The sequence below is a fragment of the Ptychodera flava genome, unplaced genomic scaffold (assembly GCF_041260155.1).
Source record: "Ptychodera flava strain L36383 unplaced genomic scaffold, AS_Pfla_20210202 Scaffold_28__1_contigs__length_4768798_pilon, whole genome shotgun sequence".
Classification (NCBI taxonomy): Eukaryota; Metazoa; Hemichordata; class Enteropneusta; family Ptychoderidae; genus Ptychodera; species Ptychodera flava.
The window spans coordinates 4,601,295-4,618,880 of NW_027248350.1; the positions used below are offsets into that span (position 1 = coordinate 4,601,295).

Here is a 17,586-nt window from a genome sequence, read left to right on the forward strand (position 1 = left end):
CAACGGTAATTACACTTTCTAGATAAAGTGGTGATACAATAAGAGCAGTCAAATAACTTTAATATTTTTATTTCAGCTAATTACATATTTGTATACTTCATGACCTTTTAGATTTAATCGGCGGTGATTATTGTTCATTATGTTTGATCATAATAATTTCAATGAAGTTGCAAACATGTGGCAAAGGTTCAAATTTACACATAACTTCAATATATACTGAAACACGTGAGCATTTACAGTTCATATCTGGTTGAATATATTCTTTAGCCAATTCCTAATTTGCACATTTAATAAACTTTGCTAATTAGGGATATCTATTTGAATTGACTTGACGGACGTTGATGAAACTTGCTACATGTATTTGGAGCTACTATGATACAACAGTTTTGAAAGTCTTTAAGCATTTTTACTTCAGCCAATTCCGAATTTGCATATTTAATGAACTTTCCCAATTAGGGATATATATCTGAATTAACTTGATTGTAGTTGTTGAAACTTGCTATATACATCAAAGATACTGTGATATAACATTATTGAAAGTCAAAAGACATTTTTACTTCAGCCAATTCCTAATTTGCATATTAAATGAATTTTCATAATTAGGGATATTTATCTGAATTGACTTGATCAAAATTGATGAAACTTGCTATGTACATTAAAGACACTATAATACAATATTATTGAAAGTCATTAAGCATTTTCTCTTCAGCCAATTCCTAATTTGCATATTTAATGAACTTTCCTAATTAGAGATATATATCTGAATTGACTTGACCAAAGTTGACAAAACTTGCTACATATATTGCAGATACCATGATACAACATTATTGACAATCATTAAGCATTTTTACTTAAGTCAATTCCTAATTTACATATTTAATGAACTTTGCTTATAAGGGATATATACTGGGATTTACTTGATCAAAGTTGGCAAAACATGCTATGTACATTGATGATTATACCTGGTTAAAACAATATCGAAAGTCATTTCACATTTTCATGTCAGCTAATTTATAATTTGCATATCTAATGAGCTTTCACGGCTCGGCATATATGGCTTGAAGGACTTGGCCAACGGTAATTACACTTGCTATATAAAATGGTGATACAATGACAGCAGTCAAAGAACTTTAATATTTTTATTTCAGCTAATTACATATTTGTATACTTCATGACCTTTTAGAATTAATCGGCGGTGATTATTGTCCATTATGTTGATCATAATACTTTCAATGAAGTTGCAAACATGTGGCAAAGGTTCAAATTTACACATAACTGCAATATATAATGAAACACGTGAGCATTTTCAGTTCTACATCATTTTAATTAGAATGTTGCTAAAAATTTGTCACCCCAAGTCTTTATTTGCTATAAATCTCACATTCCGAGCACTTTTCACAAGCACTAACATCTGTGTCTGGAACCTCACTATAGATTTGACACCCCTCCCCCAATGTCCCATTACCGGTATGCTCTTATTTTTCAAACTGCTCATTGAAACTGAAAAGGTGCGCGAGTACGTAGCCTACATATCTTTATATACGTACACACACACACACACACACATATACATACACACATACACTTACGTACATTATACATATAGACATACATACATACATAAATACATATATTGTTTATATATATAAACAAATATATATAAACATATATATATATATATATATATATATATATATATATATATAATATATATATATATATAATATGAAATTTTTTTCTTACAACGGTAAAATAAAATTAACACCAAAACTCCGAAGTCGCACCTACCTTCAACTATTTTGGTATAGTATCATCCAGTTCTGTTTCTCGGAATACACGCAGCGCAATTTTACCATCAACCTAGTAGGCAAGAAAGCTGTTGAGAGAACATTTGATTTTTGGAGAGGTGGAGGATATGGCCATTGGTTGGGCAGCATTTTTTTCTGTCACTGTAACAGCATTTCTTCCCATAGTTCTATATCCAACTATTTTTTTTATGCGGAAGCAATTCATTTTTCTTACCAATTTTTATATTCACCATCATGACATTCGTCATCACCTTTATCAAAAGTGTTAGCCATATCCCATGGTTCTTGTGATCAAGCCCTCTTTACCTGGAATATCTTCCTCTAATTTTCGCAACTATTTCCGATATGCGATTGTTAAAGCAAGTCATCCCTGTATCAAGTGTTTTCAGAGGATGAAGTTGATGATGATTGTTCGACACAGTAGGATAAGACACAGTGAATGAATGGAACTATTTAATGTAGAGTGAGCCTCGGGACAGATATTCGGACTCACTAAAACTTTTCTTTTCTGATCTACCACTTGCGGAGGTTCAATATAAAGCTCTTTGTATAAAAAAAACTTTCAACCGTCTTAGTCTTAATCGATTTTTTTTCAGTCTATCTTGGAGTTAGTATGGCGGCCATTTGAATTTCAAATACAGGTATATATAGTGTAATTTGTAATTCTAGTACCAAAATTTTCACGATGACGCTCGATTTTTATTCTTCATTTTGAAAGAGAATGGTTCAAATATTCCTTGAGGAAAGGTTGAGCAAAAGTTTGTCTTTCACTTTTGAAGCGCATTCTACCTTACGTCCAGCTGCTTACGTCAAAAGTTAATACACCTACGTAACAGATAAGACATCCCAAGCAAAGTTGTGTGATAAGCCTGGAAGTAATGGAGATTAAAATAATGATGCAAGTGAATTGGTAGTGGATTTTCGGGTCCCGTGAGATTTGGTGGTTAAGGATGCGCCTTGAACTCATTTCACAGTAAGCATGGCAAAAACTCAGAAACATAGAATGGTTAATAATAGGAGATCAGTAAGCTCAAATCTACTGTTGATTATAACACTCTTGCTGTAGTGATCGATAAGTATTGGTTGCGGAAAGTAATCGTGCAAATCTTCCTCTCTGATCTGTGTGGTTATATTAGAGGACGAGGAAATTGTGACAATATTGTCTTCTTGTAAATCAACAATTTACACTAAAAGATCACTGATGAACCTCTAATTGCTATCGGTCTAGCCCAAACGAAAGCTTCAGATAGATCAAACGGAGAATCCCTTGAAAAAAAACAAACATTAAATTCACCTCGTTGACTACACATCGGCGAGGCGTTATCACGTGGCAGGCATGACATGCCAGTGAATAAAAGATATCGGAGAACTCGCGATCGTGTCATTTTGAAGTTGCTACTGATAATGAACGAATATTTTGAATTATTCCGATTCAATCGATCATTATCTTGTGATTATCATTGAGAACTATTAATTAACAGTTGTTTCACTTTCATCGATTTACTTTCATCGATAATTGTAGGACAGAACCCAGGGATACGGAAATCTCGTTATCACTGTGCTCGGTAACGCCAGCGGCATGATTACGCCCTCTACCACTCAACCGATTGCGACCGTTCGTCTTTTCTTCAATGAGGGCGCCCCAGCAGCGTGAAAGCTGCGGCCGGCGGCTGACGCTATTTGCTGAGATCTGGAACAAGCCTCAAGACCTGTGTTAGGTATACTAGTCTCGGCTGAAATATACATGTGCTTGTACCAAACACGTTACTTATCGTTTTCTAAGACTTTTTGGGCATCGTGAGAAAAATATTTACCGATATTGAGCCAGTTTTGAGGAAAGAAAAATAAAATTCTGCTTTTTCACCGACCGTTATCATGATCAACTGACAGCTTATTTGAAGGAACATGAAATCCTACATCGACATGTTTCACGCGAAGAGTATTGCTATTGGAATTCAAGAAATAGCTTTGCAGACTGTCAAATATTCCTGTACAAACTGAACACCTATATTTGTGTAATTTGCAAACTTTGAAACTGAAACGAACATCGATGGCAGCGACCGCGGGGCCGCGTCTCATCTTTCGGGGGCAAATTATCAGGCTCAAGTTTTACATGACCGTTCTCTTCAACACAGGAAGGCCACCATATTTGATATCGATGCAAAAACTCTCTAATGAACTTCTCTGCCGCTGATTTTTTTTCTTTAAGACGCTGTGACGACTTATTTTTGAAATTGATGTGCACTCAGTACAGTTGGCAAAGTCACGCTGTGCGGTGAACTAGAGACACTAGTCGCTGGACGATGGTACATGCTGACACTATTTTAAATCTTGAAGCAAGTCATATGTTTGTTACGACCACTTCACCGTTAAATTCACTTATTTTTAGTCAAGAATTCTTTAAAAAAAGAAGGACAGGAAGAAACTTCGATAGAAAGAAATGGTGACCATTATTGCTCCTGAAGTAAAAGAGCGATCATCACCGTCGCATCCTCTTACAACATCATTGTGCAAAGAAATTTGACTGGCATTATCCGGTAAAATTTCCCAATATATTTCTCTCGCTCCTTTGTCTGTCTGTCTGTCTGTCTGTCTGCCTCTCTCTCTCTCTCTCTCTCTCTCTCTCTCTCTCTCTCTCTCTCTCTCTCTCTCTGACCATGCCTTCCTTTCTAGCGATGAGTACAGCCACTGGACCATGGAATTAAAACTATAGCGGAAGAGGTGGTGAGCCGAGATATCGGCCATTGGCACTGCAAACCTTGGGTTCTACCAAACTCCCATAAAGTGCAACCTCTGTACGGCCTAGTAGAAGTGGAAATTGTTCTCAGCGGATTACATGCCTCGTGTTAGCACTATTAAAGCTTACTCCGTGTTCTTCCTGTCTGAGTCGTGCCTGCAATCTTATCATCAAAATTATCATGAGGGTCATCATGCTTAATTAACGTTTAATTAATTCATTTATTCTTCAAACTAATGAGCAAATCAACATACAGATCTACAATAAAACGACAAAAAGGGACACAACACGCGTGCGGATAAAAACAGAACCATACCAAAAAGACAAAATCACCCAAAAAAGAAAAAAGTAAAATGAACACTACTTTTACTGATAAAAAAGAAATAAAACTGTACAAGGAAGAAAATGTGTCAACATATCATGGGAAAGATGTCGTTGAAAGCGGTCATTATTTCTGATACAAGCTAGTTTTTTTTCGTATGGAACAGTCATAAATAAATCAGTTTGTGAAATTACATCGTCTGATATACAGTACAAAGTCAGTTTTAAAAACAAGTTATTGAAAAAACAAAAACAAATATTACATGTCTGGTTAAGTATAGCAGATATATCAGTGAAAATTAACATTTCTCAGTCGACAAACTAAGACCAATATTATCAAAATGTATCTGTTCACAGGAGACGAAGTTACAGTAATAATATCACAACATCGCTGAAAGGAAAGGCAATAAACTACAAAACTGAATGACTTTAACCCACAGTTACGAGTGGAGTGATACGTACCGGCCGCTGCGTACTATATGTATAGTACGCAGCGGCCGGTACGTATCACTCCACTCGTAACTGTGCTTTAACCTAAAAACTACAATACAGCTCCTCTAAACGGCAATGAATAGTTTGTTTGATTTTATCAATCCGAATGAATTAGATTTTTTTATCCCCACTTTCACTTTTGTAATGATTTCTTTTTTTCACAATTTTTTTTATTTTTCTCGTAAAAGGTAAACATGTCTAAAAACTACAACGAAGTGACCAAAAAATCACATGAGTTTAAGCAAAGTTTCAATTTTCTGAGCTTGACCTCTTTGATACAACTCGTTTCTCATAACAATCACGGGAGGAAATGACTCTTCAATTTGTAGGTTTATTGGTTTATGTTTCGTTCACAACTTTAGTGACAAAAAATAACACGTCAATAAGTGACAGGGCTTTGCCCGAGTACAATAGCTGCATGCTTTGTCGCCTAGCAACCAGCTGATCCATGGACGGCGTGGTGCAGACACGTTCGTTCAGTGACCCGGCGGACTAATTTGACAAAGTTCACAAACTGCCGTGCAGCTGTATTCACGGTCAACACAATCTCGGCAATGATTTTGTACAGTTTGATCGGTATACAAAAGTATTGCACATTTAGGTCACAAACAAAGCTTACATAGACAGAGCAACATTTTTCATGTGCACTATTTTTTTCACGGCGGATGCAGTCCGTCAGGCCGAAGTACACACCTCACGCCAAAACATGGCATCAGTACTGGCGACTCGATCACATTGTGATCTCCCTGGAAATCGTAAAATCTGGATATATTACTTCCTTTAGAAGAACGATTTTGACAGATTCAAGCGTGGTACACTTTAAAGAATCTACAGGTAAAGTTTGAACATTGTATCTATTGATTTGCAGCAAATATGACAAGATTTGACAGCGATGCTTTGATCAATGGTTTCAATGAATACAACTGTCAATGCAATCATGTATAAAATTATCAAAACACAACTTGTAAAAAATATGAAAATTTCAACCGATCGCTTTGATTTTCACTTTCTCAGCTTCATTACATTCTGACGTGAAATTCTAACCCTAACATGCCATGGAAAATTTCAAGCATTTCCAAGAAAAACCATGATAATGTTTACATTTTGCAATGCAATCATCTCAAACCATTGAATACAAACAATACCTTCATCAATTTTCAAAAATATTCTTTTAAACAAATATAAAATTTCAACTGATCATTAAAATTTCCACTTTCCCAGATCAATTACATCAAGACGTAAAATTCTAACCAAACATGGCAGGGAAAATATCAACAATTCTCAGAAAAATGAGAATATTTGTATTCTTGCATTCATTACAATTGCTCTTCAACAAACCAGAATACAATTTCTTGACAGTTGTACAAAAAATTACTCTTTAAAAAAATACAAAATTTCAACCAATGACTTCAATTTCACTTGGAGTCTCTTCTTTACGTCCTAACGTAAAATTCTAGCCCAAACTTGGCTGAGAAATATTGAGAGTTTTGGTGAAAAAAGAGGAATTTTCACTTTGGATGGTGTTGTTGTGTTGTAGAGTTGTATTTGCTGCAATACTTGCATAAACTGTCTTCTCATATTTCTTACGTGTAAATTACACGCACAGTGACATCACTGACAGCACTGTCATCACTGTCTGTATAAACTATTCTACCGTCTGCAAACACTGCAATGAACCCAGGCTTTCCATCTACAGTTACATCTGTCAGGTATTCACCCTGTGCACTAAAGATCTTTACTTTATTCTCATCTGCTACATAAATATTTTCTCCAATTGCATCAACACTGACTCCATATGGATTTACTAAGTGTTCATGTCCAAATGTGTGCAATGTGTTGAGATTACTGTCCAAAACATAGATACAATGTTCATCTTCACATGACACTATGAGTTGATATTTGCTATTCATGGTAATGAAGGGTTTACTGAGTTGTTTACTTGAAATCATTTCACCAGCCTTGCTGTATTTTATCACACGGCCATTGTAGTCTGCTACAAAAACAGTGTTGTCTGGACCAAGACATATCTCAGGTGAACTCACTTCACCAATATCTATTATTTGTTTCAATCTACTCTTTGCATCGCACACTAGAATGCATTTGTTGCCATTGTCGGCAATGTAATACAAATTGTTTTTAGACATTTTCACATCTGTTGGTCTGAAAATATTGGCAAGTCATGAAAGTGATTGTTGATATGATCCGTGCAGGGTCTGCTGTTACTGTCTTCACACTGCCAGGCTGGTCACTGTCTTCATCTCCATAGTCACTGACAACTACTTGTCCATTGTGGTTTATTGTCAATCCCAGTAGATTAGAGACTTCTCCTGGTCCGTCGCCACGCCTTGACAATCTTCTGACTGTGTCTTTGGGAACAATACCTGCCATTACAAATGGAGGTCAAAGGTCAAGAGCAGTAAAACAATAAACTACCAGTAGAAATTACCCTTCCTTGTCATGAAATATGCATAATTTCGAAAATTATTTCGATGAAAAAAGTTGAGAATGGCTTAGGGTATATAAAATGTTCCAAAAATTGAATGATAAAACCTCTGTTTCCATGGCAACCTGCTGATTCTTTGATATTTTAACTTTTCAATGATTATTTCAATGAGCATTTGTCATGTTAATTAACAGTGTAAATTTTTTCTTCCTTGAGTGTTATGTTTCCATATAAATTTTCTATCAACCTGATAATTAATATCTCATTTACATAATTAATGAATTTGACTAATTAGTGTATGTCAAAGGTTAGCAAGGGTGTTTCTAATGTTTGATGACCTGAGCATTGAAGTGAATAAAATGTATGGGCATAGACATTACTGTGCACATTGTTTTACTGTTAGTGCTTCTCTTGTAATTGCTAATTTGCATATTTAACGAATTTCTGTAATTAGGCAATATCTTTGGAATGGCTGCTTTGAAAATGATGTGACTTAGCAGTATCATGAAGTGAACACTTCTGCATTTGTAGAGATTTGTTTGGTCAAAGTGAACTTTACACACTAATTACTAATTTGCATATTTAATGAATTTCTGTAATTAGGCAATATCTTTGGAATGGCTGCTTTGAAAATGATGTGACTTAGCAGTATCATGAAGTGAACACTTCTGCATTTGTAGAGATTTGTTTGGTCAAAGAGAACTTTAAACACTATTTACTAATTTGCATATTTAATGAAGTTCTGTAATTAGGCAATATCTTTGGAATGGCTGCTTTGAAAATGATGTGACTTAGCAGTATCATGAAGTGAACACTTCTGCATTTGTAGAGATTTGTTTGGTCAAAGTGAACTTTACACACTAATTACAAATTTGCATATTTAATGAATTTCTGTAATTAGGTAATATCTTTGGAATGGCTGCTTTGAAAATGATGTGACTTAGCAGTATCATGAAGTGAACACTTCTGCATTTGTAGAGATTTGTTTGGTCAAAGTGAACTTTACACACTAATTACTAATTTGCATATTTAATGAATTCTGTAATTAGGTAATATCTTTGGAATGGCTGCTTTGAAAATGATGTGACTTAGCAGTATCATGAAGTGAACACTTCTGCATTTGTAGAGATTTGTTTGGTCAAAGTGAACTTTACACACTAATTACTAATTTGCATATTTAATGAAGTTCTGTAATTAGGTAATATCTTTGGAATGGCTGCTTTGAAAATGATGTGACTTAGCAGTATCATGTAGTGAACACTTCTGCATTTGTAGAGATTTGTTTGGTCAAAGTGAACTTTACACACTAATTACTAATTTGCATATTTAATGAGTTTCTGTAATTAGGCAATATCTTTGGAATGGCTGCTTTGACAATGATGTGACTTAGCAGCATCATGAAGTGAACACTTCTGCATTTGTAGAGATTTGTTTGGTCAAAGTGAACTTTACACACTAATTACTAATTTGCATATTTAATGAGTTTCTGTAATTAGGCAATATCTTTGGAATGGCTGCTTTGACAATGATGTGACTTAGCAGTATCATGAAGTGAACACTTCTGCATTTGTATTGATGTTTTTGATTGACATAATCATGGCTTCATTAAATGTATTGTAATATTACAGTCTACCACTTTATTACCCATGTGACTTATCCTTTTGTGTTGTTTGTTAGATTTTTTTCACAAGTGTATCAGTTGCATACACAATGAAAATTACATACTTAGGCATGCGTGAAGCATAAGATACATGAAATCATAAGTAAAATCCTTACTTGCTCATATGTTCACACATATGAGCTATCGTTTTACCAATTTTTTGTGTCTTTCTGTGTTTCAGTCTGTGCCTGCCTTTCTACCTGCATGTCTACGTGATATCTCAAGAACAGCTTATCAGATTGGAATAAAGTCTGGTACTATTGTGTTTGGGAATTTCAAGAACTGATTACTTTTTGTGAGTGTGGCTTGCATTTAATATTAGTGCCCGGACGACATCCAGGGGGACTTGTGGTTTGGGTTCCATCCATCCGTCCGTCCATCTGTCTCTGACATGTCTTAGCCAGTTCATTTTAAACTTGGTACAAGGATAATACCTAATGGTATACATAGGCAAGCCGATTGGTTTTGGTGTGGCATGCATAATTTGCATAATTGGTGATTTTTGAAAAAGAGCTCTGTTTCTTAGGAGACTGCACCAAGTTTGATGAAACTTTATAATAGTCATGTTGGTTACTCAGCTCTAATACTACTAACTAACAGATATTGATTTTCTAGTAATGTAAAAGTGAATAGTGACATCCTGTTGATAAATTATTTTATTGACTTATTTAATGACCTTTTGTGATTAGGGTGGCAGCTCAGATATCTTGTTCTCATGATTTGTCAAAGATATCTTGTAGTTTATATCAGTGAATCATTGTTTGCAAATTTAATGAAATTGTACAAACTTATGGATAATGTCAGAGAAAACAGTAGTGTCATCATTCAGACAACTGTAACATTTACTGAAGCATTTTAGTTCTGGCAGTACATGTTATCGGTAGCAGTGTGTAGACAAGAAATATGAGAAAATTCATGTTCTGTCTTATTTCTTCTGATATGCAATAGATGACAACATAACCTTGTGATTTTATTCAGACGTTGCTTTTGTGATAAATTTCAGCTCTAAGAAAATTTACAAAAGCTGATTAAGAGAGAAGACACGTCATTTCATTTCAGTGTTTAAGGCATTGATCTGCAAATGTTGCTGACCGAGCTATGACAGTCTCTCATCACAGAGGGAATTTCAGCAAAAACTGCCCAGCGTATGTCAAATGCATGTAGAAAGGGAACATCAGTGTCTAATACAACTCCTAGAGAAAGTGGAGCGGCTGGTGTTATGAAAGGCAAATTGATCCTTTTTCGGCATCTTTGGCAAATATTTTATATTTCATCATATAGGCTGGGTCAACACCCCAAGGTCATCATATTGCTAATGGCAGAATTTAATGAGAGATCACCGCAACCACGGTACACGTGCACTAATACCTGGAATGTCGATCAGATTTTAAAGTCGCATAGAAAACATACTTGAAAACAAGACATTGAAGCCAAAAGACTTGTCTCTGAAATTATGCATGCCATTGGCTCTGACAAGTGCTTAACGTCAGTCAGCAATTCAGACACCAGATATTGTTAATATGTGTGACAATGGGGACTACACCACATTCAGGCATTCTTCATTGACCAAGTAAAGTAAGACAAAATTTGTATCAACCAAACATTTGCCAGCTCACAGCACTACTTTCAATCCACACGTTACCATCACAACCTGTATTGTGTGTGGTGTTGTGCCTCAGAGAATACTTAAAGTTGTCAGAACTCTTGTGTTGTATTAGTGGGAGTAAGTTACCAGTCAACCAGCTGTTATGTAGCTAATGTCAAACCTCACAAACCTGTAACCGCACTACTACACTTGCCAGATGGCTGAAGTCATTGTTGAGTGCAGCAGGTGTAAAAACTGACATTTTTAAGGCACATTCCACCCATTCTGCTTGTACATCAAAAGCAAAGCAGCAAGGGGTATCAGTCAAAGACATCTTGGCACAGGCTAGCTGGTCAAAAGCATCTACATTTTCTAGGTTTTATTTGAGGGACTTGACAACTGATGAAGCTGAACCACAAAGTCTGACATTTCAGAGTACAGTCATCAGTGGTCTAGCAGAATGACCTCTTTGTATGCTTTGAGCATGCACTGTTATATCTTAAGGAGGTTTTTGTGATGTGGAATTGGAGATTTCATAAGCACACCAAAGGTGTATGAAATGGAATCCTAATTCCATGAACAAAAACCAACTTCAGATATAAAATTCCCACCCAACACCAAACCAACTTCTAAGGAGATTTCATACTTTCTGCTCTTACAGGAAGCAGTAGAAATGCATGACATGGATGACAACTGGTACATAACGTGTGATGCAGTGAAGGGACTTTATTTTGAGATCAAGATGCTACAATGTGTTGGTTCTTAAGCTTTCTTGTGAAATGAAGATCTCTTCATGGTTGGGTTTAGCAAATACTTCCCCCTCTCAAACAGAAGTTAGGACTGCTTTGCAAATCATTCCTCAGTTCCCATGTTGACAATTAATGAGGCTTTACACCGCTAAAGTTGGAATTTATGCCACTGGACATAGTGTCACCTTCAGATTCATTTATTGAGACAGTGTAGATGAGGATCTGACCTCTTGCAGTTGACAAAAAACAAAACAAAAACCAAAAGAAAACTATCCAGTACTCCATACCAGGATGTTCCTATGTAATGGTCACAACAAGCTTTGTTGAGTTTATTGCAATAAAGTTCTCAGGTTCTTTTCTAACAAATCACATTCTGTATAGCTCTGAATTACTGAGTGTGCTGTAGTGATAGTGAGTGGGACATATAATTATGAAACTGCACCATTTGGTCAAAAGAAGTACAATATCATGCTCAGACCTTTATCTTTTTACTTTCAATGGCTGACACTTGAGGGCGCTATCACCATTTCAGGAGAAATGCACTGTTATACCTTAAGTTGGTTTTTGTTCATGGAATTAGGATTCCATTTCACACACCTTTGGTGTGCTTATGAAATCTCCAATCATATCATGTACCACATAACTACACAAGTATTTGTTTGGAAACTATTGTGCCAACAACTTTTTTGAAAATGAAGATCTTTGCATCAGCTCAACATTGCAACATTTGCATGTAAATTAAAAATAGTTAAAATGTTGTAAATTGTCTACATGTATGCTGTAAAAGTTTTCCTTTGGTAAAGAGTCATACAGCTGAAAAGATGAGCCTAAGTGGGCTTACATCATTAAATGTGCTGATGAATATCCTTATATTTGTTACACAGAAAGTTATTGCTACCAATTTCGCCTAAACAGATAGCTATCGGTGTATGAACACAAGTAATTTGCTAGGGCATAAGCATTTCTTGGAGCACTATAACAAGGTCGTCATCATTTTGACAATAACAGCATTAGGCTATTTTTGAAACAGCATGATTGGTTATCTTTAATGTAAAATGTAAATGAATTATATTTTTAGTAAATCAATTAATAATTGGCTGCTTCCCTTTAAATCTTTCCTAAAGAGTAGACAAGAGAAACGTGAGAACAAATTTAAGTTATTAAAAGGGAAACTAAAAAAAGAATCTAGACCGAAACAAATATGATCAAGAGAAAGTCAGAAAATAGCTCTCATCTCGAAACTCTCAGAGGATAGCTGTACTTTTTTTTTACTCTTTATACCAACTGAGGGCGCTCCTCATGAACCTCAAACGCTTACATGTAGTGTATACAAGTAATGTTGCTTCTCCAAGGCAATGAACTTTATGAAGCATGAACAAACTCTAAAATTGCTGAATATTGAAATTATTTATGCAGCAGACAGTAGAGAGAGAAAATGAAGAATGAATTAGTACATTTAAAAAGGTTTAATATCCTGATGAAGTGCATCAGAATTTTCAGGTCAACTTTTTGACAAGAACGTGCAAACATTTTAAAAGATGCCATGACCTACATGTATTTTCAATAGTAAATACTTGTAATTCTAAAAATGTCACACCTCTGACAAGTTTCATAGCCAGTGGATCAAGGCTACAGTGTAAATTAGAACATTGAATTGGAAAGCAAATATAATACCTTTTTTGATGATATTACCAATTTACCAAACAAAGCCAAGTGATTTACTGCCAAATACATGTTCATGTCAATTTTTCCCTGCGTGGTCTGTTTTTGTTCCCTAATAAAGTACCCTGCGCAATGTTAATAACCTACATTGCAAAATGATAAAAATATTACTGCTCTATCTGTCATTCGCTAAGCACACAATCAGCTAATGGTTCTACTCCGGAATAAAAAGGATGCGATGCGTTCTACAGACTCAGTACGCCTAAATAATCACGTGATGCCGGTACAAACAAACCCACATGTGTACTAGCGCGTATGGAAATACACGTACGTCTATGCGCGTTTGCGCACATGGCTTTGTTTGTACCGTGGTCGATTCGAATTCCGGGTTTGGCCTATTAAATTGTTGTGATTGTAATTGCTAATTTGGTACAAGTCGTTAAACTGGTGGACAGCTGTGGAAATTCTTTGGAAACACAAGATAGTTCTGTCAGGATATTTGTAGTTGTGTCAGAAATCCTCGCATGCCTTTGCAAGGACTGGTTTCGCTACAATTCAATTTTTTATTTCGCAATAGTTTTCCAAGTACATTTAGACATGTCATCTCATCAACTCAAATTGACAAACAGGTAGAGTTTTCACCAGGTGCAAATTTGCATGATGGTAAAACGGTTAAAGACATGTTGCAATGCCTAGCATTGGCAATTCTACAGCAATAAGGGACTAAATAGTTTCTTCAGCCTGGCGAGAATGGAGTTGATGAATCAGGGGATCACCCTGTTTTTGACTTTGGTGATGGGGGTTTCAATGTTTTTGAAATACTCAATAGGGTGGTTAGAGTTGTTATTTTATTAAGAAGAGGGCTCATAATTGCAGAAAATGCATCATACCAGCCACGAATTGCATTACATAGTTATAGTTTTCATAGCTAGAAATATTCATATTCAGTGCCTTGAAAACTAGTTCAAGCGCAACTTTTAAAGTGTGGTTTCAAAGAATTGAAGTTTTGCATAGTCATTGATACCACAAGGTAAACTTTTATACCTAACTTATCATGGAAAAATGAAGGTAAATTGATCTTGTCATGGTTCTCCTGTAAGGGAGAGTAATTGTAATTTATGACAATGCTATTACTTCAGTATTTTTGTTCTGCAATATCAACCAGACTGTCCGACCCAGACGGAGTTGAGATAAATTGTTTGGACATCTTGAAATTGGGAAAAAAGAGAAGCCAGTAAACCGGGTGATTTGCATACTTCTTTATCACACAACTTACAACAGCTTGATAAGCTAAAAGGTGAACCCAACCAAATTAAATCTTGGGTTGACAATTGATTTTGAATGAATATTTCCGAAAATTTGATTTTTGAGCAAAATACGCCATGTTCGACGTAGCACCTACATAAGTCGAACAGAACATTATGATTTTAATATGATTATATTCCTGCATGTATTTGCTCTCCAGAAATAGTGTGACCAACAAAGCAAACAAAGGAGAGTAAGTGTATTTTCTCTGCACAAGCAAATATATTGATTGATTTTGTATTTTCAAGAGGCAAAAATATCAAAATTTATCACAAATCAAGTTCTTCGCCACCAACATCAGAGACTTCAATGGCATTTAAAGTGTCTTCTCGATGTACTATGATAATGTTAAATGCAAAGGATTTCAAAACTTAGTGAGCACAGCAGTCTATTCATCACACAAAATATATCTGGAGACTAGTTGTATAATTAAAGCCGATAGCCTAGCACAGTTTCTTGAGAAAGTTCACAGGTATTTTGGATGTATGAGGTGGATACTAATCATTATTATACATCTACCATCCAAAACAATAGAATTTAGCGTGCACTAAAAAGCCGTACGGAATGCCCATTCCATGACATGTACGGTTTCAAGGCGCCCAATTGCCTACAGTGATATCTGCGGGTTCACTGTTGAACGGTTTCAAGGGACTCATTGGACGAGTGCCAGAACAATTGTCTCTCGCATACTCTTTACGTAGGTGTGTAGTGCACACACACACACACACACACACACACACACACACACACACACTGCAGAACTTGCAAAAGTGCATCCAAGATGGCATTCCATCAACGCTATAAATCCGAAGAAAAATTGTTGAACTTGCACGAAGACGGTCACTACTCTGACAATTCGATGCCCCAGTCACGAATGTAAGATGTATGATAATAAGGTTATCACGAAAATACCGCAAAGGATATTGCACTCGGACTTTGGCGCCGGGCATCGTTCTCGGCTCCGCGTCGGGCGATACGCTGCGCCAATGTCCTCGTGCATCCTTTGCGGTATTTTGGCGATAACCTCATAATAATAATAATAACAATAATAAGGAAGATGGCGACAACAACCTTGATTTTAATGGTAGGTATGGCTTCAGACCAAGAAAATGTTCACAACTCAAAGAGTGAAGACCCTTTGAGGACGCTTAACAGCCATTTTGTAAATAAGTCCACTTTATGTCCTCCACAACAGAGCCATTCTAAGACAAGGCAAGGGATGTACCTTCTGCATGAGTGCCTACCTTTTTGAACTCGTTCCACTTTAGATTGAATGTTAACAATCAGCTCATCTCTGCGTTGTATTTCTTGCCTAAGTATAGATGGGGTATCGATGGCATCCTCAAGCACATTTTCCTCCAACAGTTGAAAATTCTCCGCATTCAGAGCATCTTTGATCTTTCTAGCAGCTTCAACCTTCTCCCGAAGGTGAATAAAGTCCTGCAACAGTTCATCATCGTTTTCTGCTTGAGAAGTAGATGTTTGAGTTTGTCCTGATTTACGGGTACTATCCCTTGCTGCACTCATACCCGAAAGCAACATGATATTTAATTTTTTGTGTTTTCTTTTCTTCATGAGCCTTGCACGTTGTCGACCAAGTAGAGGGATGTCTCCATATCCGAGCAACATTTTGGTGGCGCCGTCCATAGACAGCTTCTCGATATCATTTGCTAGATGTACCATACGACTGTCTTGGTATTGGACAACGTTTGGTAACATCAAATGGAGACTTTGAAGTGGTGTATGTGGAATACGGGACCCTGTTACGTTGAACGTCACATCACAAGGCAGGCTGGTGCTGTTTCTTCGATATTTACCTGGAAAAAAGAAAATATAAAGTATCAGCATATTTGATCATTGAGAAATTGGCCTTTAAATGTTCGTTTGTTGCTTATGAAATATGGTACCATAGTCATTTTTGTCAATATTATTACTTAAAAATTTGAATATCATATGCTGACATGTGAAAAGTGTGTTATGCTGGTTCACATAGGTTGAAGTAATAATAAATTCATACAAGTTTTAATATTAGACACCAGAGTAACATCGAGGAAACATAGGAAACAGTTAATCAATTTACCAAAATCACCGTATACAAGAAGCACATAAAATGCCCCCCCCCTGCAGTACATGATGTAGTTTATATTAAATGAAGGCCTTGTTTCCACAGATTTACAATTATGTTGATATTAAAATAATTGTCTAACTGAAAAATAATGTCATTGCAAACAGTGAATCACACAACACGTCAGACTAGGACTACAAATTGTTTGACTAAATGACACAGTTTTCCAAAAATGACACTTTTGTTTTTCACTTCCCAGAGTTTATACAGTGATGTTACAGAGGTAATTCCCTTTGGTGCCAACTTTTGCTACAGGCATGTGATATGTCGAAATGCTGGACATTTGTTACATTTTTCTCAGTGACCAATAAGTCAAGAACTTTAAGACCATGAAATGACAATGATGTTGACATAGCAGCATTAGAGGGCCTGATTAGGCATTACATTCACATGGACTGGGGATGATACGATTAAGTTACATTTTAATTGTATACAAATAACCACTGTATATAGAAGATGTCCCTAAGAATAAAAGCGAGGAAGATAGGACAACATCTCGCAGTATGTAACATCGATATACAAGAAATTAATGGTGTTATATTTTGAAACTTTTGGTCACCACTCCGTTTCTGTAACCCGACAATGTCTCGCTAGCTTTTCTCCTAATAGAGATAGTGATCTATAGGAGTTATGACTTCACATGTTTTACATCATGCCAAGAAACAAGCACTTACTTAATCAAACTTGGTTCAGACATTC

General features: G+C 36.0%; 1 protein-coding gene and 1 long non-coding RNA gene across 2 annotated transcripts in view; one reads left to right on the forward strand and one right to left on the reverse strand.

Moving 5' to 3' along the window:
- Positions 1-4,746: 4,746 nt before the first annotated feature.
- Positions 4,747-17,586, reverse strand: part of LOC139127069 (uncharacterized) — a 34,588-nt gene continuing 21,748 nt past the window's right edge. Inside the window, exons 8-10 of the mRNA XM_070692992.1 lie at positions 16,007-16,579; positions 5,395-7,739; positions 4,747-5,293 (exon numbers count right to left, since the gene is read on the reverse strand). Coding sequence (XP_070549093.1) covers positions 7,495-7,739; positions 16,007-16,579 — 818 coding nt within the window. The 3' untranslated portion in view covers positions 4,747-5,293; positions 5,395-7,494. The remainder of the gene's footprint in view (positions 5,294-5,394; positions 7,740-16,006; positions 16,580-17,586) is intronic.
- Positions 6,067-12,135, forward strand: LOC139127070 (uncharacterized). Its single transcript, XR_011550918.1, has 3 exons — positions 6,067-6,192; positions 9,643-9,756; positions 11,708-12,135. It is a non-coding gene; the product is annotated as an uncharacterized lncRNA (long non-coding RNA).